Raw genomic sequence first — 23556 nt, 5'->3', positions numbered from 1 at the left:
AGTCCTTACAAAAATGCTCACACCTACTGTTTATGATCTTTGATTTTGACTTGAGAACAAAATGGCCATAAAATTGCAGGAATGCCAGACCGAAACTGCATAGATTTCTAAAATAAACGAACAAAAACAACAACAAAAAAGACTGAGACACTTTTTTTTTTTAAATATGGCAGAGAAAGATCCAATGAGACCTTGGCAAGTCATACTTTTCATGAGCCCATCGACTTCCACATTGTCCCAGTGACTTACAGGCGGTTCAGTGCATCAGAACAAACCGGGTAATTCCCACTTCAAAAGAGGAAAGCACTGATCATGAACACGTTCTTGGAAATGTATGTGTCAAGCCAAATTTTTAAAATGTCTTTTGCAGATATAGGTTTTTATATTAAGTCCAATATTTTCAAAAAAAAAAAAAAAAATTCCATAAGCCTCATTTACAGTAGCTTCTTAATATTAAACATTTTGGGAGCAGGCGTGCATCACTGTAAAAACCTCAGCATGGAGGTGCAATTGAAGAAAAACTATACAAAAACAAATTACATGATAGTCACAGTCATTTGTTTAAGATACTATTTACATCTTTGACCTCATTTTTCATATCATATAACAACCCAAAGTGGTTTCAGAGTCATCCGCATTATTGATTAAATTAGCCTTCATCATTCATCATCAGTGGACGATAATTTCAAAGTTTTGGCGGGCATGGCCTGTCCTCTCTCTTATTGCTGCATGGCTCATATTTTGATAACTGGTTTCATAGTATTTGTTGGTAATCATGTATAACCGTATCTACTGTTGCTGTATCAACTACGTCATAAACCGAACCACTGTGAAATGTGTGACACTCAACATAAATACCTGCCATTTGAAAGTGGCATACATGATACAAAAACCAACCCTAAAGAGCTACAGTATGTACAGTATGACAGTGAGAACTGGCAGCAGTGGATTAGATATCAAAAAAATGAATTCTAGGTTGATGGCACAACTGTTCAGAAGTCTGTTTATGCCTCACCTAACCTGGACCTGGAGTAAAGTAAACATACACGTTGATGTACATTACAGCAAAAATACAAACCCAGCCATTGGTCAAGAGAAGAAAAGCACAAAAGCATGCTAACTGGTTTCAAAATCAACTCTTATAGTAAGTCATAAAAACAGTTTTATTAGGGTTACCTGATCAGAGTTTTAGTTTCATTAGGGCTGCCTGGTTGCATATTCTTATGGTCACAACACCTGTGAGATGTGTAAAAACCTTTTGAATTCTTCAACAAGCAGTGACAAGTTTACCTGTCCCGTCTACTCACTAACATGACGTTTACTGGGAAATGGTGCAGAGTTTTAATTGTACTATTTTAAGTAAAGAGTTACCTGTTTAAGAACTGAAAACTCAAGAAAGCCCCTTGATAATAAAACAGTATATACATAGACAGCAGTAGGGAAATGTAATTTGTTTGGCACAGAACACAGCAGGCTTTTACTCTCAGGGTTTTCCCATCTTGAGCCGAGTTGGATATTAAACAGTAATATGATTGGTTCGGTAGCTGTGTCAGCCTCTTAGTAGGTCACATAAATGTTTGATGAAAGTTACCCCATTTATGCCTCTGAGGAAATGAACTGGTAACTACTAAAACTGCTCTGTACTGCCACCACAACAGTGCTGATTTTTTTTCAATGCAACTTTCCAGTTAAATCATAGTCAATCAAAACAACAAGCATTCCAACACTATCTGCATCAAAATCAGTTTTAATCATCGAGGTTGGATCCAGCAGGCCACAATGGCCGTTCAGCATAAGTCAAGAAATACAGCTAGAAAAAGAAGGGATAAACAAGAGATAAAGGCCTCAAATTTGAATTGAAATTACATAATTTTCAGCGTTACAGAACCTGCCTGTAGAGTACATTTACCCTGGCAATACAATGATAGTGGTTCTAAGAACTTTGCCTATCGATAATCACAGAAAATATAAAGAGAAATCAGGAACTTTTGTCTGCCACTGACCAAAACTTTAAACCACGGGAGACATATTGTCCAAGTAAACATAAATAAAGATGCAGAGTAGAGTTCCAGAGGTGAGTTACTTGGAGATACTTTGAAGAGGCAGCACTTGAGAAAACCGGAGAGAAGTTAGTGAAAGTCAGACAGAAAAAGAGAAAGAGAGGAGAGAGGCAGACGGGAGATAAAGGACGTTTTAAGAGAGACAGACTTTCCTTTGCCACGTGAGCCACAGTGGCAGTGCTCTTCTGTGGGCGGAAAAGGTACCAGATGAGGGCAAACATACACAACTGAAGAGGGAAAGCGGGAGGTGTTGCTGAATAGCTCATGCCCGACTGAAATATCCTCCCTTGGCCTTCTCTCTTCGACAGGAGGCTTCTTCTTTTCCCTCTTGCTCTGTCTGAAGATCCTGATTCGATTCCTCCCTCATCAGTTGCACCTCTCAAAAACATTTACCCGCAAGTGTAGTCCATCAGTCAAAATCAGAGCCAGAGTTTGTCCAGCAAAGAGTTCTCCTCTTACAGCTACAGGAGAATCTAAAGTAAACAGTGAGTGTTATGCAGGCAGGAGGTTCTCCAGGTTCTTCTGCAGCAGTTCCTTAATGGCACAGCGGGGATGTCTGCCAGTTTCTGTCTTGGTTTTGCTTTCACAGAAGAATCTCAGATGAGTTTCACAGGCTCAGATCCTCTCACAGGTGTTCCTCTGAGGTCGGCTAGTGCAGATCGTTCTGTGTTGAGGTTCCCCCCCTCAGGTTCGGTTCAGTGTGTGGTTCTATAGGTTCTCCCCAGGCTGATACTGGGGTTCTGTGGAGGTGAAGTAGTCCTCTAGGAAGCCCTGCAGGTACTCAAATGTAGGTCTCTCCTCCGGGTCCTTCCTCCAGCAGGAAAGCATGAGCTCGTGTAAGGAGCTGGGGCACTCCGCTGGGCAGGGCATTCTGTAGCCGCGCTCCACCTGGTCGAGCACCTCACGGTTCACCATTCCTGCCGAGGGGAACGGGAAGTTAGATTTAGGGAAACAGAGAACTTCTTCCCTAAAATAAAACCAGTAATTTTATTACAGTAAATCTGATGGATGAAATTAGTAACAGACCAACATCAAAAATACTGGTTTTGTGGCTATCAATGCTTTATGTCTATCATTTATATTCCTAAAATATTAAATAATCCATTCTGTAGTTTTATCATTTTAAGGGCTGCATCTAAGGACTGCCTTCATAATTGATTAATCTCCTGATCATTTTTGTTTGGTTTATAAATGTTAGAAAATAGTGAAAAATGCCCATCAAAATATCCCAAAGCACAAGATGATGTCCTCAAATTGCTTGTACCTGGATAGGGGACTCTGCCTTTAGTTGCCAGCTCTGTGAGCAGCACACCAAAGGACCAGACGTCTGACTTGATGGTGAAGCGACCGTACAGAGCTGCCTCCGGTGCTGTCCATTTGATCGGGAATTTAGCTCCTAAAGGATCGTAGGAATAAAAAAAAAAATTTAAAAAAAAAACAGTTGCAAGTGAGAAAGATGTAAATGCAACATGCTGTAAAATAAAATAGATACTTAAATTTTAGAAAGTCTTTCAAATTCCTTCCTATGGACCCCTTTAAGAGTTGTAGTGCCAATATCATGTCTGTTTATATTTGCTCCCACGTGTCTCTTTAGTTTTATGTTAATAGAAACTACAGAATAATCTGTTGTGTAAAGAGGTAGTGTGGACTTACCCTGTCTTGCAGTGTACTCATTGTCTTCAATGAGTCTTGCCAGACCAAAGTCAGCCACTTTACACACCAGGTTATCTCCCACCAGGATGTTGGCGGCACGCAGATCTCTGTGGACGTAGTTCATCCTCTCCACGTAAGCCATGCCCGCAGCAATCTGGACAGGGGGAGGGATTTTATAGGATATTGGGATAATGTTTTCAGATATTATTAAGGTTTTACTGTGGTTATATGTGGCAGAGCACAACAAACCATAATGTGAGGGAACCTTATGTAATTTTACCTGAGCGGCCATGTCTACCAGCTGAGGCAGACGAAGCATCTTTCCTGCTTCCCCTTTAAGGAAGTCCAATAAGCTACCTGTAAATACAAGACCAAACTACAGCTGTGGATTATGTGTCCAATTCAAGATAATCACCAAACACAAATTAAAATTGTCAATTAGCTTATTAAACCACTAGGTGCAAGCAGTCATCTAGATGGGATTGTGAACAAACAGCAGTGCATACTGCATAGCGAGGTCACAGCTGAATTTGAAGTTTTTCGTAGTAGTACTGTAGAAAATGCTCTGGCAGTGTACTTGTTTAAGAGCCAGTTATTTACCATAACAACCAGCCCACACAGGGTACAGAAATCCCTTTGCCAAGTGGAGGGCACAATTCTTCCTATTGTGTGCGTAGATGACAGAAAGCCACTGCGACAGAGGCTGTTACGAGGTTATGTTTAACTTAAGGAGATGGTTTGTGCTAAATTAGTCGTTCTTTGCCTGTTTTGTTACTTGGTGGTTATCTATAATAACATTAGCTATGGCTACAGAGCCTTGTTCAGTTCAATATTTAAGCTACATGGAAATTGCCAGCCTTCATGTGGCACATTCAGTATTTTGGATGAGAGATTTATTCCGCTCCTGCAAAATTCCACCTACTGCTGACAGCTAAGAGTTGAGTTGATTTATCTTTTATGAGATTATTCACTCATTAAGATTCGGGCTTGTATTTCTTATTTAACTACATCAGTAACAGGGATTACTGTCCCGTTTTAGACCACACACACACACACACACACACACACACACACACACACACACACACACACACACACACACACACACACACACACACACACACACACACACACACACACACACACACACACACACACACACACACACACACACACACACACACACACACACACACACACACACACACACACCTAGTACCTGATACCTAAAACGCTCCATCCAGTCTCTGTGTCTTGACCCGAAACCCCATAGTGGTGAAAAACTCCTGAGCCAGATAAATCCTTCTGTCCAAGTACCAATACAACAATCCTTTTTGAACAACGTACTTTGAAAAACAGAAACAGTTTTCTTCAAGACCTTTTTTCATTTAACAAAAGAAGCGAAAGTCTTCAAATATTGTTAAATGTCTAATCAACAAGCACCTGCACAGGACATGTGCCTAAATGAAGTAGTTTAAAACTGGCAGAATCTTTACTTAATTCAGAGCGGTCTGATCAAGAATAACTAAAAATGAAAGATTAATATTCTGTCCAAGCATTTGCTGCCCACTTTTAGCAGTTAACAGTTTGATACTCAGTGCTAGACACATTTTGGTTGGCACCACAAAAAGTACTGAGGTAGACGGATACCCAGCTCTAGTTACTATCTTTATGTTGTATTACCTTGGCTCATATACTCTGTCACAATGTAGATCGGTTCCTCCGACACCACAGCATACAGCTGGACCAACTTCTCGTGCCTCAGCTTCTTCATGACCTGTGCTTCCTGAAGAAAGGCCTCTGGAGACATGGTGCCAGGCTTTAGGGTCTTGATGGCTACTCGCGTTGTACCGTTCCATGTACCTGTCAGAAAACACAGCATTATAAGTTTGGCGTATAACTTCCTGACATAAAGAAGACTTAAAAGAACAGTTTGACATTTTGGGAAATACACTTATTCACTCTCTTGCCAAGAGTTAAATGAGAAGATCGATACCATCCTAATATCTGCCCATTCATACGATTGGTAGCTGGTTAGCTTAGCTTAGCATAAAGACTGTAAACAGGGGTAGACAGCCAGTCTGGTTCTGTCCAATGGTTAAAAAATAAAAATACACCTACAGGCATCTCTTTAGCTCACTAATTAATACGTCATATCTCGTGTAATATATACAAAAACTTAAAAGTAAGCACAACAGTTCAGAGGTTAAGTACCAGACTAGCACTAACGCGTTAATTATTGATCTTTAGAGGGCTAGTACTATAATTTTGTAACCGCTAGACAGAGCCATTTCCCTGTTTTTAGTCTAGTGTGGATCTGATTGTAGCCTTATATTTAACGGACAGACATCAGACTGGTATCAACCTTCACATCTAACTCTTCATCAGGAAGCAAATAGCCCAAAATATCAAACTATTTCTTTAACAAGAAATCAATTCGCTATGATTTCACTCATCAGTACACCTCAAGAAAGACAATTCACCCTCATATTTTGTACATTCAATGTATAACCTTTGTAAGGGGGGTTCATTTAATTCTCCTAGAAGAAGGGGGTGTGTGGTACTGACCCATCCAGACTTCTCCAAAGCAGCCCTGTCCCAGTTTAATGTCAAGGCGGAGGGACTCTCTGGGGATCTCCCAGGCGTCCCTGGCCAGTCCCTGGGTCTGAGGTTTGGCCACAGGACACACATCTGTCAGAGCATGGCACAGCCCATCAGAGTGCTCTGAAAGAAGGAAGTGAATGAAAGAGGAAGGATAGGTTAAGAGCAACAGCATTATTAAAAGGTTAACTATCACAGCTACTGACATTTCATAATTGTCAGAAAAGAGACATATCCGATTACTCACTGCGGTAGTGGAAGACTAGCTGCTGTAGGCTGGTGAACTGGGTGCGGGAGGTAATGTAGAAACCTCCACTATCCAGCTTCCTGATCTTGTAATGTTTAACATTCAGGCCTTTGGTGTTATCATAATCCAGCACTGACAGGCAATACGCCCCTGCGAGCAAGAAAAGACAACAGACAGAGACAGGTTACAACAATAAAACCAGGCGTATCTGGGCCCGTGTGACAGCTGCTCTCTTGAGTTTCCTAGCAGCTGTGCTGGGCAAGTCCCTGTTGGTGCCTTTAAGGGCCCTGGAAATTCAGCTAAGCCTTTAGGTCCTTGTCCATGGCCCACTGCTAAGTAAAGTCTGATTTGGCAACTTTAACTTGTTTTGTACAACAACTTTTCGGAACACTAAATTTCATAGGCAATTCAGGACAGGAAATGTTAAGAGAAAGTTACATAAAGCAATTAATTATTTAAAAATCAGAAAATAATAAAAAATTAAAAACCTTACAGTTGTTGACAGGAATCAGACGACTGAAAATGTGTCTTAAGACGTGATTCAAAAGACTGAATTGACGGAGCAAACCTAAGATCCACAGAGAGGTTGTTCCCCAGTAAAGGAAAATGAAAAATCAATTGTCTTTGATCTGGAGTTTTGCTGAGTGATGTTCACCCTTCTTCTCTTGTCAGAAAGAAAATCCAGTGGCGTTGAGACACACTTCCCACAGATTTTATCCACCTGAAATGAGTGTATATCAACCAGAGGTACCTGATATAAACATAATCACCATTATACCATTCCAGCAGCTTAACCATCGATCTAGCAAACTTTCCATCCAAACAGATATCATTGGCTGTAGTATACCAAAACAGATACCTGTGCTACAGCTTAAAATTCTTTTCTTTGCTTATCTAAATATGTGCAGGCATAAGGGCCTTAACACTCTATATGGACACAAAAACTGCAACATTTTACCCATTTCACAGCATTTTCCATCTCATATATGCAAGATGAAGGCCACAAATATCTCTGGCAAAAGCTTAGATAATGGATTTCCATGATTAGAGATCTGAAGTGGGTCAAGACTTGTGTGCTTGTATCCTGAGCCCTAATTAGATGTGTCGTGCAAAGTCTAACATGATTTGCACTTTCTACAACATACGAGCAGCAGGCTTCTGCTCACCTGTCACACTGTGAACCTCACATTTGACATCTAATACAGGGTGCGTTCTTGTCCTGCACGTATTCTCCCTGATCCTCCCCCTTTCCTAAGAGTCTCCCCCCTTTCAGCGTGTGTGTGTGTGTGTTGGGAGAACAGAGACTTGTACCCGGGGGGAAATCCAGCACCCGCCTGGGTTGACCTAGTTCTGGCAGAGTGTTTCACCCGTATCCATTCACAAGCCCCAATCCACTCCACTCCACTCCTTTCTTTTTTCCCCACATTTCCTCCAAAACAACCCACTAAAGAGTGCACCTACGTCACAGGGACCAGATCTCACTCCAGACTTTCAGAGAGAGAGATGCAAAAGTCTGCCAGAAGCCCAGAGAACAAAGATTTAGCGCCAGAGGCCTGTGTGAAAGTTAACAAATGACTTAATTACGAGCTTCTGATTTTTAAATTGAGTCCCTGAAGAACTACTTATTTCAAAGTAAGATCACTTTTGCTGCACGGAGTAAGCTCCAGGGACACTGAGAAAGTGTCATGACTTCCTTTGAGTGCAAATTAAAAAGCTATGTTTTTTATTAAACATGTTTTGTAGAGAGAATATTCTTTGATAATGCATGAATTTCCTAACAACATGACACACTACCAGGAAACAATTCAAAGGCCCTGTCTGTTGCTAAATTACAATCACTGATCATTTTACAACTTGTTTAGGTCTTCAACAAACAACTGTTGTCAATATTGATTAATCTGCTGTTTTTTTTTCTCCATGATTAAGTTTCATCTATGTAATTTAAAAAAAAAAAAAAAAAGCAACGTGATGACTAACAGTCCCAACCCTAATGATATTCAATTTACTATTACATATGACAAAGAAAAACAGCAAATTATTACATCCGAGAGGCTGGACCCAGGGGCTGGCATTTTTACTTGAAAATGACTGGAAAAAAAAAAAAAAAAAAACAACTTATAAATTATCAAAATCGCTGCAGTTTAATTTTGACTGACTAATCTGTAATTATTGCAATGTCAACTTGATTCTCAGTGACAATATACTACTAAAACACAATTTTATTGTGTTTTTTATTTTTCTGACAAATGGCTTTATCTTGATAAATAAGTAATTCTTGTAAACCTAAAAAGGCTGATACATCTTAAAATAACAATGTATGGGAAAAGTTAAACCAGTCTACAGTATATTTAAATTTAAAATGAACCATTCTTTAAATAAAATAGCTTTTTGAAGAATGTGCTGTTGCTACCTCGCCAGCCCATTAGGTGTGGAAAGTGTGGAAAACCAACTTGGCAAAAAAAACCCTGACAGAGGCCCTGTGCTGAAAACGTGTCGGTTTTTTTTTTTTTTTACATTAAATACTTCTTAAAATACCTGAGCCACAGATGTATCAGATAATCATGAATAGACACTGAAAAAGGCAGAAGAGCGAACAGGACCATCTTGTTAACGACTGATGGAGCGTTTCAGCCTCTGCAGTGAAGCAAAAGTCTGCTCCCTCACCTTTAGTGGTCTCGCTCTCCCTCACCAGGAAGGTTCCTCGTCTGTTCTGTAGGTTCAAAAGGAGCCTCTCTGAGTCACGCCGAGTGATCTTCCCAAAATACCACCTGCCAAAGTGGGCCACAGAGAATAAGATCAGTGAGAAGCTACTACTGAGCGTCTGGAGCAGTCAGGCAGAGACGCATTTAGAGTGAAAAAATTGGAAGACTGTAGAAGAGGGTTTATATGTGAGAATAGCCTCTATACTCTTTATATTAGCTTTTAGAAACAGCCTTGTTATGTATGCATCATCCTAATGAAATGAGAGTAAAACTACATTCAGGTCCTGCACTGAAAATTACTTTAAATCTCTGTAGGGAAAAAACTGCAAAACAAACTGCAAGAGTGAAACAAGGAAGGGATAATGTACTCTTCTGCTTGGATGGAGTCGGACGGAGCCACATAGTTACTGGGGATATAACCACTCTCGCCTGTCGTCAGGGAGCGTGCGAGCCACCAGTCCCCTTCTCTGTGATAGAAAGAGAGAGACAGACATAGAGCAAGACAACGTCAGCAACGTCAACAACAAACGGAAAACTCACCGAGGCAACCACTAATATTTCCTGGTTTAGTGATCTGCTAGTTTAAGAGACACGATAGCTGAAGAACACTTAAAAGATAACACTCTTGTATGTATGTATGTATGTATGTATGTATGTATGTATTACTGTCATCAAATTCCACGAAAAAAACAAAAACAATAAATACACAAATACTTGCTGACTTCCCTATCCTGTCTGTGGCATTCAGTCCCAAGCCCCTTGGTTCCCACCAAAGATGTACATTTTTAAAAATGGGTGACAAATATAGTTTTGTCACCCCTTTTTTAAAAAGTTGCAGTATTGTTATAATTGCTGGAGACTGTAGTTTTAAGCAACACTTACTCAAACGAGAGTAAATGCTGTATTTGTTACACTACACTTGGTAGCTAGTGAGTGTCAATGGCCGAGTGAGATGTGATTGGCCTAAAATAAAATGACAGTGCCCTCCTTCATCTTAATGAGGGAACATGTCACCTAGTTTAATGATGCGGCTCATTTGTTTTCAATAGTTTTCTAGTGTTTCTTTGGTACAGAGGAATAATACACATCAGACTACAGAGACAACACTTATTAGTAGGATCAATTCATTGAGGTTTTTGTTCTTTTCATTGGATTTGGTACCAATTGGAAAAATATAGGACATTACCCGACTCCTTCGAATATTACAGTATCTGTACAACAGGATGCTTCACACTGTTTTTTCATTTTACATATCTTAGTGAGAAAGCCCAAAGTATATCTGATGCAATTTGAAACTTGTATAAAGACCTATATTGTTATTTACAAAAACAGGGGAAACTTAAATATTGGGGTTTTTCAAAATACAAATTTAATTCCACACCTAAGTGCACAGAATGATGTGACCAAAAAGACGTGGTTAAGAAAGGAAATAGACAGACATAGGTAACCTTTTATTCCACTTGTAGTCCCTCAATTTACATTTAAGGTCTTTAACTGTATATCCAGAGACAGACAATATGTTAAGTACCAAGTAAATTAGTGCATCAAATCAGTCTCTCTCTCTAATATTTACTAGTTCATCACAGTTACACTACAAGCTCGACCAGACAAATCCGTGCAGCGACGAAGGGACTGTGAACAAAAGGTTGGACGAGATTTTTTTTATTGCATTAAGTATTACTGACCTGAAGCTGTACTTTTTCCTAGGAGAAACCATGAAGCATGAGAAAGAAAGAGAGGGGGAGAGATAACAGACACAGCAGACACATCAAAACACAGCAAGGAGACACAGCAAGGCAAGCAGCACAGCACAGACAGATAGCAAAGGAGCTGGATATGCTGTGGGACTATGCTGTGGGTCTGCACGAACTGCAGGGTTTTTAAAAGTTTTAAAGTTCCACTTTCCATTTCAGTGCAGTTTGTAATATTTTTCATGATTCTACAATAGAAGTATCTCTTATTTACTTCGGTTAATGATCAAAACCTCATATCATGTGGGATTTCTGGACTCACTTTATATTCTCACAGATACAGTCTCACTGCTTCCAATTCATCATATGCATTAAAAATTTATATAAAAATGTCCATGCACTGAGTAGTGTATTGTAATATAGATATTGTAATATTAATTAAGAATGAATTCACTATATTTTTTCAGCCCTTCTATGTAGTGCCAGACTATATATAAAGAACAGCAGACAAGACTTAGGGCAGGAAGTTATGGAAAGAGTGCAAAGGAAAAGACAACAAACGCCACTGTTCTGATTTTGAATACCTGTGGGAGAATTATGCTCCAGATGCTTTAACTTGGAAACATCAGCTTTTAAATACACATATCATTTTCACTTACTACTACTGAAATCTATGTTCTGTTCCTTCTAACTTAATCACATCACAACATAGACAGACTTCAACATTTGCTGTTTGCCAACAGGAAAACATATTTTTTTTAGGTGTTATCTGTGTGGAGGAAATGTAAATTTTGCCATGACAGGCTCTCTAAAGGGTCTCAAAGATTATGATGACGACAGTTGCCCCGTGAATGTCTTTGCAAAGTGCCGTTCTGCTCTGCTTTAGTCAACTGATGGGGAGTATCGGACTCCGCTGTCTGGATTGCTCCACAGTTACTGACTCACACTGTGTTTGTCCGTGTTCATCCACATATACGATTGTGCACACTCACGCTCAAACGTGCGTCAACAAATCTGTTCATTTAGATTTTTGTGAAGTTGTGGCATCAGAGAGAATGAGATAGACAGATGACTTGATTCTTACGTGTTGTTGACAATCTGCAGCCTGTCGCCTTTCCTAAAGGTCAGATCAGACGCTGTCCGTGACTCATAGTCATACAGCGCCACAAATGTAGTGACACCTCCTGCAAGAAACAACACACACACACACACATAGAAATATATATTTAGGGAACAATGTAATTTAAGACAGTGGTACTTCCCTTTATGCCCTATTCACATTAACTTCCATAATGCGAGTCTGGCCCTTGATAATAATTTGCTCTATCTGCTGTAGTGCTTTAAATCTATTTTGCCTCCGCTCCATATCTGTATAAAACAATTTGCCAAGGCCTAATGAGAAATATCGACAGTCAGACTGCTTGTGACCGATCGTCCATGAAGGACAAAGCCATTATATCAATGGTTTTCTATTTTCTGCATAGCTTTCTGCCCCCTTCCTTTTGATGAACCTGCGATCTAAACCTGGGAACTCTCCAGCTAATCATTGATTGGGTCATTAGATTCACGGCAGGAGGAGGCGGCCAGCAGAGCCGCTCCTGCTACACCAGCAGCCCCTCTGCTCTCTGGATGGAACAACATTAAGCTAACCATCTGGCCAGTCTAGACACATTACAGCTTAATGTCAAGTAAAATCTGGACGGTGTGACACAACAGGCTTCAAAGTCAAGGAGAAGGTTTTAAATCTGTTTGACAGATGACGGTGGGAAAAAGAAACAGCTTTCAAATATTTTTCTGTGCGACTCACTGTGAATCATTTTTTAGATATTTTTGTTTTTTCAGAACTTTTTTGATCTCAAAAAAAGATGATTCTATGCTTCGGGTTTTTGCGCAGATTACACAAACAAGATAAAGCATAATGAGCTTTAGAGAGTTTCCACTCTTTATGCTAAGCTAAGTGGTTACTGGTTGTAGCTTCATATTAACCGTACAGACATGAGAGTGGTATCAATCTTCTCATCCAACTCTCAGCAAGAAAGCAAATAAGCTTATTTCCCAAAAAATTGAACTACTGCACTGTTGATGAAATGAAAAATTAATCTGGATTACTATTAGAAATGGCAAACTGAAGAACATCTCATTCAGTAACATTTGTTATTTCACTGAACGGTTTCCTGTAGTGATTAATGCTCTATAGTATTTCCACACCGTGCCTATCTCACAACACGTTTCCTACCTGACAGAGGTCCTCTCTGAGGTGAGGTAATGGTGCCTGTGTGGTCCACCCCTCCAAAAAGAGCCAGCTCAGGAGTGTTTGTCGGGGCGTGCTGGTGCTGCCCTTGATGCCCCCGCCTTCCTGTCCCAACGGCAGGGCTCCTGTTGGGGGTTTGGGTCTGCTGGGCGGGGCCCAGGTGGTGGAAGTGCCCGCTGTCTGAGCCTGTGCCGATAGTGCCATCCAGGCTCATGGAGCGCTGGCCCGGCTCCTTGGGCTTGCTTTTGCCCGCCCCCATGTGCAGACCTGGGATGAGAGCCAGTGATGAGTAAGAATGCAGTACTTCAAGTCCCAAAGGATTAAAACAAGGCCTCCTCTGGGTTGTTACCATCTTTGTACCATTATATGCCAAAGAGGACTGAAATGATTCGTAAACTGACATTAAATAATTGAAAACGATCACATCGATTTGTCCCTTTTTAAAAAAGACAAAAAAACAAACAAGGTAAAACATCAATCATCCTCTGGGTTTAAATTCTCCAATGTGACAATTTGCTGCTTTGCTATGTTTGACACCATTGTAATTTAAATATCTTTGAATTTTGGAGTGTTGGCCAAAAAAAAACAACATCACCTTAAAGATATCACCTTGAAATCTGAGAAACTACAATCTTTCGCTATTTTCTGTCACTTTACAGACAAAAAATTAATTGATTAATTTTAAAAATAATCAACAGATTAACAATGAAATCAACTTTTTCAATTCAAAAAGTGTGTAATTTTATTGTGTGATGCATTGTGTTTTTACTTTCTTTCAAATTAAAAGTGGTTTTAGATTTTCGGGGAACTCAACTAACCCCTGCCATCATGTAAATCCCACAAGTCTACTTTAATTCCAGCAGGAGTAATGTGGCTTACCGTTAGGCATTTCGATGTCAGTCTTCTTTTAAACTTGTAATATTTAAATTAAATCTGATCCGTACATATCTTGTTTCATGTGGAAAAATGTCAAACCCTACAGAAAAAATCTCAATGCCATTTCATTTTACAATTAAAATAGAAGGCTTAGTAATCCTTTACATACTTATATATGTTATATAAATACTGGCTCCGATATAAGATTGTTTTATCCCATTGACAAGATATTAAAGCTGTTTAAAAAAAAAAAAAACAACAACAACAAAAAAACCCCTGAGATTCATTAAGGAACAGGAACTGACCCTGTTTCAGTTTCTATTCATTGACCTTTCTCAACCAAAACTTCCTCTGAGCAGTGTGTGCTTTGAGTCTCACATTCATTTTTGCTTTCAGTCGGAACTGTTTCGCATGCAAACAGCCTGAGAGCAACACACCTTGAAACAGTTAAACAAATATACATTCAAGGTCATTCCTATCTGTTGATTCACTCAGTTCTGAATCAATAAACATCTATGAGGAAAACAAAGCTTCAAAGAAGGGAGCATTAGTACTGGTGAATTGACAAGGACAAAAACTGTTCTGTCTTCTACAGGTTACTACTGTAAACTGCTGCTTCTCCTTTCCATCCTGATGTTGAATACATCTATTATGGCCCGATAAACGCAACAAGTAAAAGGCGCACTGTCATGCTCAGACAGTCAAGTGCAGCCACAGAAAGCTGGAGTGCCCTGTTCAAACACCAAGTCCAATCCTCCCCTCAAGGCACAGTGGAGTGACTCAATGTGAGACCGGCTATTTCAGGCCAGCTGAAACAGAAACAGTCATACACACATGAAACAGCCTTGTTCCTTTGAGAATAGAGGCACTCTCAGTTCCAGACAAAGTGTATGTGTTATGTGTGTAGGCGTGTATGTGTGTGTGTGTGTGTGAGATTGTGCGTGAGCAGCTGTTCCTTGGTCTCTGGGAAACAAGGCTCTATCGCACTCTAACACTCAACCACAGTTGCGTCTCACATCCTTTTTCCAACACATGTATGTGTCTGTGTAAGTGTTTCCATCACACTTGTGTGAGTCTGATAGACAGGGCAGGGAGGGTTTTTAAACAGACAAGGAGAAAGGAACTTGCAGTGGCTGGAAAAAGAACGCGTAGGTGGTTGTTGTATACTGAACGGACAGCTGAGGCTTAGTGGGTGTTTTAAGTGTAATGTGCAAGCAGAACATAATTACACAGGTATGGGAATTCTCAAAGACAGAAGGATCCCACTGGGGAGCAGTGTGGGTGTGTACCCTGCTGTGTGTGTGAATGTGCACAAGCATGAGTGATTTCAAGCACACACGTACAGTCATGCAAGCTTTGATTCAACTCCTGCCAGGATGTAATCTGGCGCACTGGGGGGTTAACATATCCCATGGTGCAACACTGAGTCACACAGAGATAGACCTATAGGCCTGCAGGAAAAGATGGACAGGACTGTGTGAATTGGGTGACCAGTAAACCGCTTGATTTGGCTTCTGGTCTGGATGGATGATACCAGCTCATTGATGATCAGGGAAAACCCAGATGTGTAAAAGGACAACACATGAGAAAAGTAGGCTGAGATCACAGTAAAATGGACTGCAGTCTTATGAAGTCATGGAGGAACTTATGCAACTGATATATTTAGCACCCCACATAGTTAGTATATGCTAACAGACTGATACTCAAGGTGCTTGAATCTGAGAGAAAATTACTGGAAAATGACCATCTTCAAACAGCCAGTGCTACTTAAAGACTGACTGTTGATATGTATTTTTACATTAACATTTACATTTGGCAGATGCTTTTGTGGCAGCTTTGGCTGAGGAGGTGTAGCGGGTTGTCGACTAACCGCAAGGGTGGTGGCTCAGCACTAGGGACAGCACTAAAGCTTCAGTACAGTAGGAGACCTTGAAGGTAAGTGCTGTGTGCTAGCTCTGTTCAAAAAAATTGCAAGGAGATCAGGTAAAGAAGTGCACCCAACGTGCGCAGTAAGCGCTTGTTAGGCATGTAGGGGTATTAGAGCTGTTAGGAGAGTAGGTACTCTTGGAAGAGATGAGACTTCAACCACCTGGGAACCACAAAAAAGCACAGTCTGGAATGTGATTACCTTGTGCGCTGGGATGGAATGCCAGACGACTTTCCTTGGAGGAACGCAATGGCAGAGAAGGAGCGTAAGTCTGTATGATTGAGTTCAAGTAGATGGGTGCAGACCCATAAGTCACTCTGTAGGCAAGCATTAGTGACTTAAATTTGATTCGGGCGGCCATGGGTAGCCAGTGGAGGTCAATGAGCAGCGGAGTAACGTGCCCTTTTAGGCTGATCAAAAACCAGATGCGCTGCCGTATCCTGGAGCATCTGTAAGGGTTTCACTGTGCGTGAAGGGAAGCCCACTAGAAGGGCAGAGGTCGAGGCAAGAGATAACCACGGCCTGTACCAAGAGCTGGGTGGGATACTTAGTAAGGTTAGTCCTGATTTTTCTTGTATAGAGCAAAGCGACACGATCGGGAAACAGATGCAACATGGTCAGAGAACGATAGCTACTCATGAAACAGGACACCCAGGTTTCAAACAGACTTTGGATGGAATTTACTTTTGAGCAACAAACTGTTACATCTTCACATGCAGTTCTACCATCGGATTAATTTAGAAAAGACATCATACAAATAGCTGATAGTGAATGTCAAGTTACTTCAGCGTGACCGACGTCGACTAATTAAGAAAGGGCATTCAAAACAGATTTTCTCAAGCTTTGATATAGGACTCCTGCCATTATTGGCCCAAAGCTTGCCACTGTGATTAAAACTAAGTCCATAGTAGAAGAACAGTTCTTTAGGAGTGGATTAAAAAGGCAAAGAAGATACAACAAAACATTAGATAAGTTGCAACTAACAGTACAGTTTCATCAACATATCTGACTATGGTTATGTTGATGATGATGTAGACACGTGGTTGGAGATGTAATGCCGAATAACTGATCTTGAGCATCTGCACCTGTGAATTCAAACACAGTAATGTAACTAAGCCCTACAGATGGGTCCCTGTGTCTGTAGATGTTCAGATGAATGTGTGGAAATAATGTGATAGTAGTGTTGTGATGGAGGAGGTCACAGCACAGAGCCCATTGCAAAACAGCACTTGTTGAAGTGATAGATTTAACATCTGTGTCAAAACTGTTTGTTTTTATTCCTGCATACTCAAAGTATATAGTGAGTACTACATGCTAATGCAAAACACTATTAAAAACTAAAGTTGAGTTTGTATGCACCACATGGTATGTATGATTTAACTTTCACATCCAAGCAGAAGTTATCTGTCAGGAGTTTTGCAGCTTTCCTATTTTAACTCTTTGGTTGACAATATATTTCATTACAGAGCAGTATAGATAAACATTTAAATGTGAACAGTTTTAAATGTGCAGGGATCATTGGCTCGACACTTTTTATGGACAATTTTGGCAGTGTTACATAGTCCAAGTTATCTTTCATACTATATATTAGGGCTACACCTAACGATCATTTTCATCATTGATTATTCTACCAGTTAATTAATTTATTAATCCTTTTGTCAATAAAACAGAGAGAAATAAAAAATTGGATCAAATCAAAATTTTCTAAAGCCCAATGTAATGTCTTCAGATGTCCTCTTTTGTCAAACCAACAGTTCAAACCCCCAAAATATTCAGTTTACTATAACGTAAGACCAAGAAAACCAGCAAATTCTTATACTCATAAGAATTCACTCTTCTTCACTGATTGATTGACTAATATTTATAGTTGTATATAGTATAAGTAATTCGGACAGGGCAAACATCTTCCTTGTGGACAGTTCAGCAAGGCAAATGCTTGGTACATCAGGATATTTAAACGCTTCAGCCAGAGGATTATAAATCCTCTGGTGGAAGGAAAGTCAGGTCGATTGGAAAAGTAACTAATTATCAAGTTAAAGCACACACTGATGAGGAGAGGTAATGGTCATCGACCAGCAATGCAAATATATCCCAATACAGTGATGGAAGAATTCATGTCCTTTAAGATTCACAGTGCATACAGTGTCCAACACTTACCAGTAGCTCTCTCCAGGACGCAGCACACACACCAGCCCTTGAAAGCCTCAGTGCCTGTATAGAGCTTGTAAACAACAGAGCTAGCACTGTAGCTGAGCCTCACGTCTTTTCCTAATATGGTGTCAGAGTACTCTAATATCAAGAAGTGCTAACATGTGAGTCCTTTCAACATTGTGAATAGAGAAGAGTGAATGACAGAAGTATACAGGACAGATAAAGGCTCAAATAGGTAAAAAAATAAAAATAAAAAAATAGATACTGTAAAGTCTGACTAAGGTAGAGGGAGAGGATAAAGACAAAGATGGAAAAAATAATGAGGAAGGAGAGATGATGACAGATTTGAATTGCTTGTGAGTTTTTCCACCCAAAAGGAGCACGAAGGAATGTGGGAGAACCAGATTGCACCACACCGCTATGACTGCCAGAGACTGCAACAAGAACAGGCACCTGAGCAGTGGGGGGCGGGATGGGAGGAAGGAAGCAAGGAGGGAGATGAGGGGGAAGATGGGGTGGGGGGTTAACAAAGAATCTCTATTTTTCTAGTTTCCCAGGACACAAATCAAAATCTTATTTAAAAATCTTCTTATTTGAGTTTGAAATCCAAATTAACACATTCACTTTTTTGACGGTATTGGTGCATGTATATAAGCATGAGTTGTTTCTGCTCCTAATTACTTCTATATTTGTCTTAATTTAAAGCCGTAGGAGATACATTTCTGGTATTATTTCTGTAAAAATAAATTTATGTAACATATGGTTTAATATTAAAAAGAATGATACAATGCACAGACATGCTGACTATGTGAATTACAGCTGTGCCTGGTTGTGCTGTGAGAAAGGAGATTTTAAGGATTAGATAGGAATCATGGCAAATAGAGGCTTTGTTCAAAGGCTGCTCTCTGAGTGGTATTTACCTCAGAACCACAATGGAGTTCAAGAGCACTTCAATATCCGCAGTACATTTACCACTAACCTGTGTCTTTCTCACAGTCTCGGTGTTGACTGAGCCTTATAAAATCTATAAAACAGTCTCAACACATGAGGTTAATACTGGGTGTGGAAGGGAAATACTGTAGAGGAAAGGGAGGAATAAAGGAATGTAAGTTAATTAAGAAGGCAAGTCTTAACACTTTTCAGGTAAACTGCATCACATCAGGCCAATATTTTCATTATGTGTCATAATTTCACATGCGCTCCAGTCTGCCTCGTAGAAATGGCATAAACCCACAGACACTATCATTTCCAATACGATTCCTGGATTTGCATTTTTTAAAGTCTGTCTTAAAAGAACACTCACAAAATTATTAACAGTAGTTCACTGTGTTTTTACTACTAATTAACAAATGTTAGCCTGCTATCACAATAAACTAAGAGGGTGAACACGATAGACATTATACGTAGACATCAGCACGTTAGCATTAGCACTGTGCCTGAGTACAGTCTCACAGAGCCAATAGCATGGCTGTAGACTCCAGGGCTGTAGTCTCCGCCCAGGTTTTATGCTCTCATCTGACCAAATTCTCATTGGTTGGACAATCACCTGTGATACTTTTAAAGGAGACAAGCCTTCCAGGATGAATCCATTATTTTCGGCTGTGGGAGGAACAGACTACCGGTGAAAATGAGTGGGTATTTTGAAAACACTCCCATTTTCAAAACTTTGAACTTGCCCAACCTAATGAAGACTGCTAGGTCTAAGTTTTTTAATGTTTACTGAACGTTTACTTGGAGTTGTCTCCAAACAAACTGACAGCATGTCAAAGAAGTCATCATCATATTGATAAAACAGTGGGTTAAAAGGATTTAACATGCTGCAAATACTAGCTTTTATGTTTACGTGCAGATTTTTTTTCCCCCGACGGGCAAATTGATTGGTTAAAAATAGGTATGATTTCAGTTGACCAAGATTTTCTTTGGTTGCCTATAGTCCTAGTAGACTCATAGCTCCCGTTTTTCTTACTGTCTAGCCACCCCAGCTCAACAAGAAATTATTGTTCAGGGAAACAATGGGGGAATTTGGTGCTAAAAATGACTAACTTTGGAAGATACCCACTTGATTAGACTAACTCAGACTGCTGACGCCCTCAGCTTCATTTTTGCAAAGAACTGTGGGTTTTGTCTCTTACATCTCGTCAGGAGAGAATCTGGGCAGGAATAACCAAAGGTTAGCATTAGGGATAACGTGTCAGTGCTTCATTAAGACAGACTAGAAAAAATCCTTGATGATCTACAGTCAATTTTGTGCTCCAGGGCATAGCGCATTCACTTTAGGCGATTATCTGCTGAGCTATCTGTGAAGAAAGTTAAGTTGCGGATTTCTAATTTTATTCTGTAATATAAACTTAATGAACAATTAGCCGAGATGCTAAAGTTCAATACTGTAAATGCAGCAATTTGTTGCAGCAATCCTTCACCAAATGCTGAAGATTCCGTTTCAAAGTGCTACATTTAAGTGCAACTTAAATTCTAGGACAAACATAGTAGTGAATTAACAGTTCCCTTATTTTGCGCAGGTTTCTTTGCCACATTTCCTCTGCCTGATCAACCTTTTTTTAATCCCGCATCTGAAGCCGAGCACACTAGCTGTACATTTCTGGTAAGGGATATAAGCACGTTTGGCCATGACAAACCTCACTGAGTCACAACAGACGGTAACAGTTGCCACTGAGCTGCAGAGAGTGAAGGAGCTGGAGCCAATGTTTCAGTCGAATGGGAAAATTACAGTTTGCCCAGGGGAGGGGAGGCGAGGGAGGATGAGCAATGATAGTTCCCTCAAGATCAAAATCAGAGGAAATGTGCGCATTAGTGTCACTGTCTTATCCAGCTATTCGCTGGATGATAACATGAAACAGTGCAGTCCACATGCATGTATAATACACAGATCAGCTATATATAGCCTGTGTCGGAGACAGAGAACGGGTAGTTAATTTTAAAAGGGCCGAAGAAAAGACAATGCAGTCACTTAACTATCAAGTCTTGTCCTGTCTGAGTACTGTCAGTGCCTGAATGAAACCTTCTCTGTTGTCTTTTTTTCTGTATCTTTTGTTAACCCCACACACACTTCACAAAGTCTAAGCCAGTGTCTAAACGTCCCATCCCATATACCCTCTTCCTCAGTGACAAACAGACAGAGGACAGGTGACAGGAAGAAGAGGAGGAGGAAGAGAGGGTGGATTGTGGCACTCAGCTGATAAAACCTACTTCCGTTTTCTGTCCATCTTTAACTGGTGGCTCTGGCGGCAAGTTATCCCAGGCTATGAGAAATGGCTGCCACAGCATGATTAATTCTATCAAGGAGGGCAAAGGGTGGGGAGGAGGACACAAAGGCTGTTTCATGTCGGAGGTGCCACACGCTTGGAAAGCGATTATTTCTAAAAAGTCATAGGTCTTTTGTTAATGACAGCACCTAATCTTGACTTCATTTACAGACAGCCTTTGTTCTTTGTGATTTACAGGATATCAAAATAAATTTAGGGTGATATTTGTTCTTTCCCCAAACATGTATATGTTGTATTTTGGAGCCAACTAGAGCTGTAACACTTAGGCTAATAATCAATAAGTCAATTCAACAGAGAAATAATCAGCAACGATTTGATAAACAATTACTGCTTAAGATATTTTTAGAGCAAAAATACTTAAAATTGGTATATTTTCTGTTTTTCTTTGTCTTTTATGATAGCACACTAAATATTTTTGGTTTCTGAACTGTTGACTGGGGAAAAAAAAAAACAAGACATATGAAGATGTAACCTTGAGCTATGAGAACCTGTAATGAGTGTTTTTTAGTATCTGCTAAAATTTTATGGATTAAACAATTAATCGAGACAATACTTGGTACATTCATAATAATGAAAATAGTCTTTAGTTGCAGCCGCAAGACCAACATCCATCTTTTACTTCCCTGTGTAAGGGAACATTGTGTATTTTGATCCACTATGAGTACTCCCTCAGCTTGTAAAACATTATTTGAGAGGATGTCACTTTCAACCAGTATCCAACCACGTATTTGGATGTTTTTTTGTCATGCTATGTTTGCCTCATGTCTATCAGAGGAGGCTAGCATATTACTGCATCTTCTGTGGTTGTCCAGTGGTGAATATCCAATTTTGAGCTTTCCCACTGTTTCCTGTGTCTCAATTGTAGCAAACCTGAATCCACTGCCATATGGAAATTAGCTGGAACGTGTCCAAAGCCCAAAACCAACTGTAAAATAGATTAGCCACATAATTAAAATTCTATTTCCATGGGATTAAACAACAGTTGTTGTCAGCAAATCTGCTTTCAAAGAAACAAGGGGTGGGGTAGGAGCTGCCTACAGGAGTAGCAGCTGTCAAAATGATAACGTCTTTGCTATGGGGGGGGGTAAAAAAAAAAACAAAAAAAAAAACCCCATCCACTCTGTCTTTGCCAAACTGATCCCCATTAAGTACGTAAACAGGGATTTGTGAATGGGAACAGGGATAAAAGGCGACAATGGTGCTGCTCGGCTCACATTCAGCGCATATGCGGCCTGATGAATCAAAACAGGTGCTGTTAAAGCTCCATTTTGAATTTCGATGGATTGTTGGCTTTATTTTCTGTGCGCAGTCGATTTACCGCGTCTTCCCCGAGTATATTTGATCGTGACAAAGATTTTTTTTTTCTTTTTAGGAAAAAAAAATGTGGCATTTGAGGATGGTTTGCATTTTGTGTGGGGTGTAGTAAATCGACAACAACATAGCCCTGGCACAGACCGAGTGGCACTGAGCAATGTGCGAGCAACACCAACTGAATCGCCTGTGCAACAATGAAACACAAGTCAGCGTGAGGGGGGGGGGGGGTGTCAGACGCTGTGTGTAAAACATCCGTATAAGAAAAATACGCAGCAACAAACCTAAAGCCTCGGTGGTCGCTCGGAAGGAAATCTAGTTCTCTCGCCTTAAAACGACACAAGCTTTAATCAACTCACCTTTGACGCGTCTTGATGCTCAGCCCAAAAATCAGAGACGCGCAGTGAGGAACCGTGTTAAATCCGTATGGCTGTCCTCATTAGAGAAATAATGGAAGCGGACGGTCAGTTGCTGTGGAAACCTCGGACCAGCCACGAATCCCATTTAGCGAATGTCGGCAGAATCGCGGGAGGAGGAGGAGGAGGAGGAGGAGGTCATGACGGGGACTGTCTTCAGGAGCAAAGGGCACAGCTGCCGGGCGGCTGCGGTGGGCCGGGCGAACGCCAAGCCTACGCCGAAGTAGCCCGTTCAGCTCGGAGGAGTCGACGGCGCGGTGAATCCGGGCGACGAGGCAGGCGCGGTGTAGTGCGAAGGAGACATGCCTCGCCGAGGGAAAGGCACGGGGTAGTGCATCACTGACGAAACACGGGAGAGCAAATATGACGAGCCTGGATTTTACGCC

At 40.5% G+C, this 23556-nt stretch overlaps 1 protein-coding gene across 3 annotated transcripts; it reads right to left on the bottom strand.

The window, feature by feature from the left end:
• Positions 1-849: 849 nt before the first annotated feature.
• On the bottom strand, positions 850-23483 carry LOC120807328 (proto-oncogene tyrosine-protein kinase Src-like). 3 transcript variants are annotated; one of them, XM_040159147.1, is made up of 13 exons: positions 23114-23481; positions 13191-13472; positions 12039-12138; positions 10949-10966; positions 9632-9730; positions 9226-9329; positions 6562-6711; positions 6282-6437; positions 5397-5576; positions 3994-4070; positions 3714-3867; positions 3325-3456; positions 2769-2977 (listed from the first exon to the last, which is right to left on the bottom strand). In XM_040159147.1, exons 2-13 carry the CDS (start codon positions 13462-13464, stop codon positions 2769-2771), a joined length of 1653 nt encoding a protein of 550 aa, XP_040015081.1. In that variant the 5' UTR covers positions 13465-13472; positions 23114-23481. The 3 variants fall into 3 exon arrangements, with proteins under 3 accessions (XP_040015082.1, XP_040015081.1, XP_040015083.1); XM_040159148.1 differs by lacking the exon at positions 23114-23481 and having other exon boundaries at positions 850-2977; positions 13191-13464; XM_040159149.1 differs by lacking the exon at positions 10949-10966 and having other exon boundaries at positions 23114-23483.
• Positions 23484-23556: the final 73 nt, after the last annotated feature.

The sequence above is a fragment of the Xiphias gladius genome, chromosome 21 (genome assembly GCF_016859285.1).
Source record: "Xiphias gladius isolate SHS-SW01 ecotype Sanya breed wild chromosome 21, ASM1685928v1, whole genome shotgun sequence".
Classification (NCBI taxonomy): Eukaryota; Metazoa; Chordata; class Actinopteri; order Istiophoriformes; family Xiphiidae; genus Xiphias; species Xiphias gladius.
This window is presented reverse-complemented; position numbering and strand designations above follow the sequence as displayed.

Bases quoted from the DNA above. Each gene is read 5' to 3' on its own strand.
- LOC120807328 (XM_040159147.1), bottom strand. From the start codon at position 13,464: ATGGGGGCGGGCAAAAGCAAGCCCAAGGAGCCGGGCCAGCGCTCCATG. The intron at 6,712-9,225 runs GTGAGGGAGCAG...TCTTGCTCGCAG, and splicing joins GGAGAGCGAGACCACTAAAG to GGGCGTATTGCCTGTCAGTG. The intron at 6,438-6,561 runs GTGAGTAATCGG...TCCTTCTTTCAG, and splicing joins GCTAGTCTTCCACTACCGCA to AGCACTCTGATGGGCTGTGC.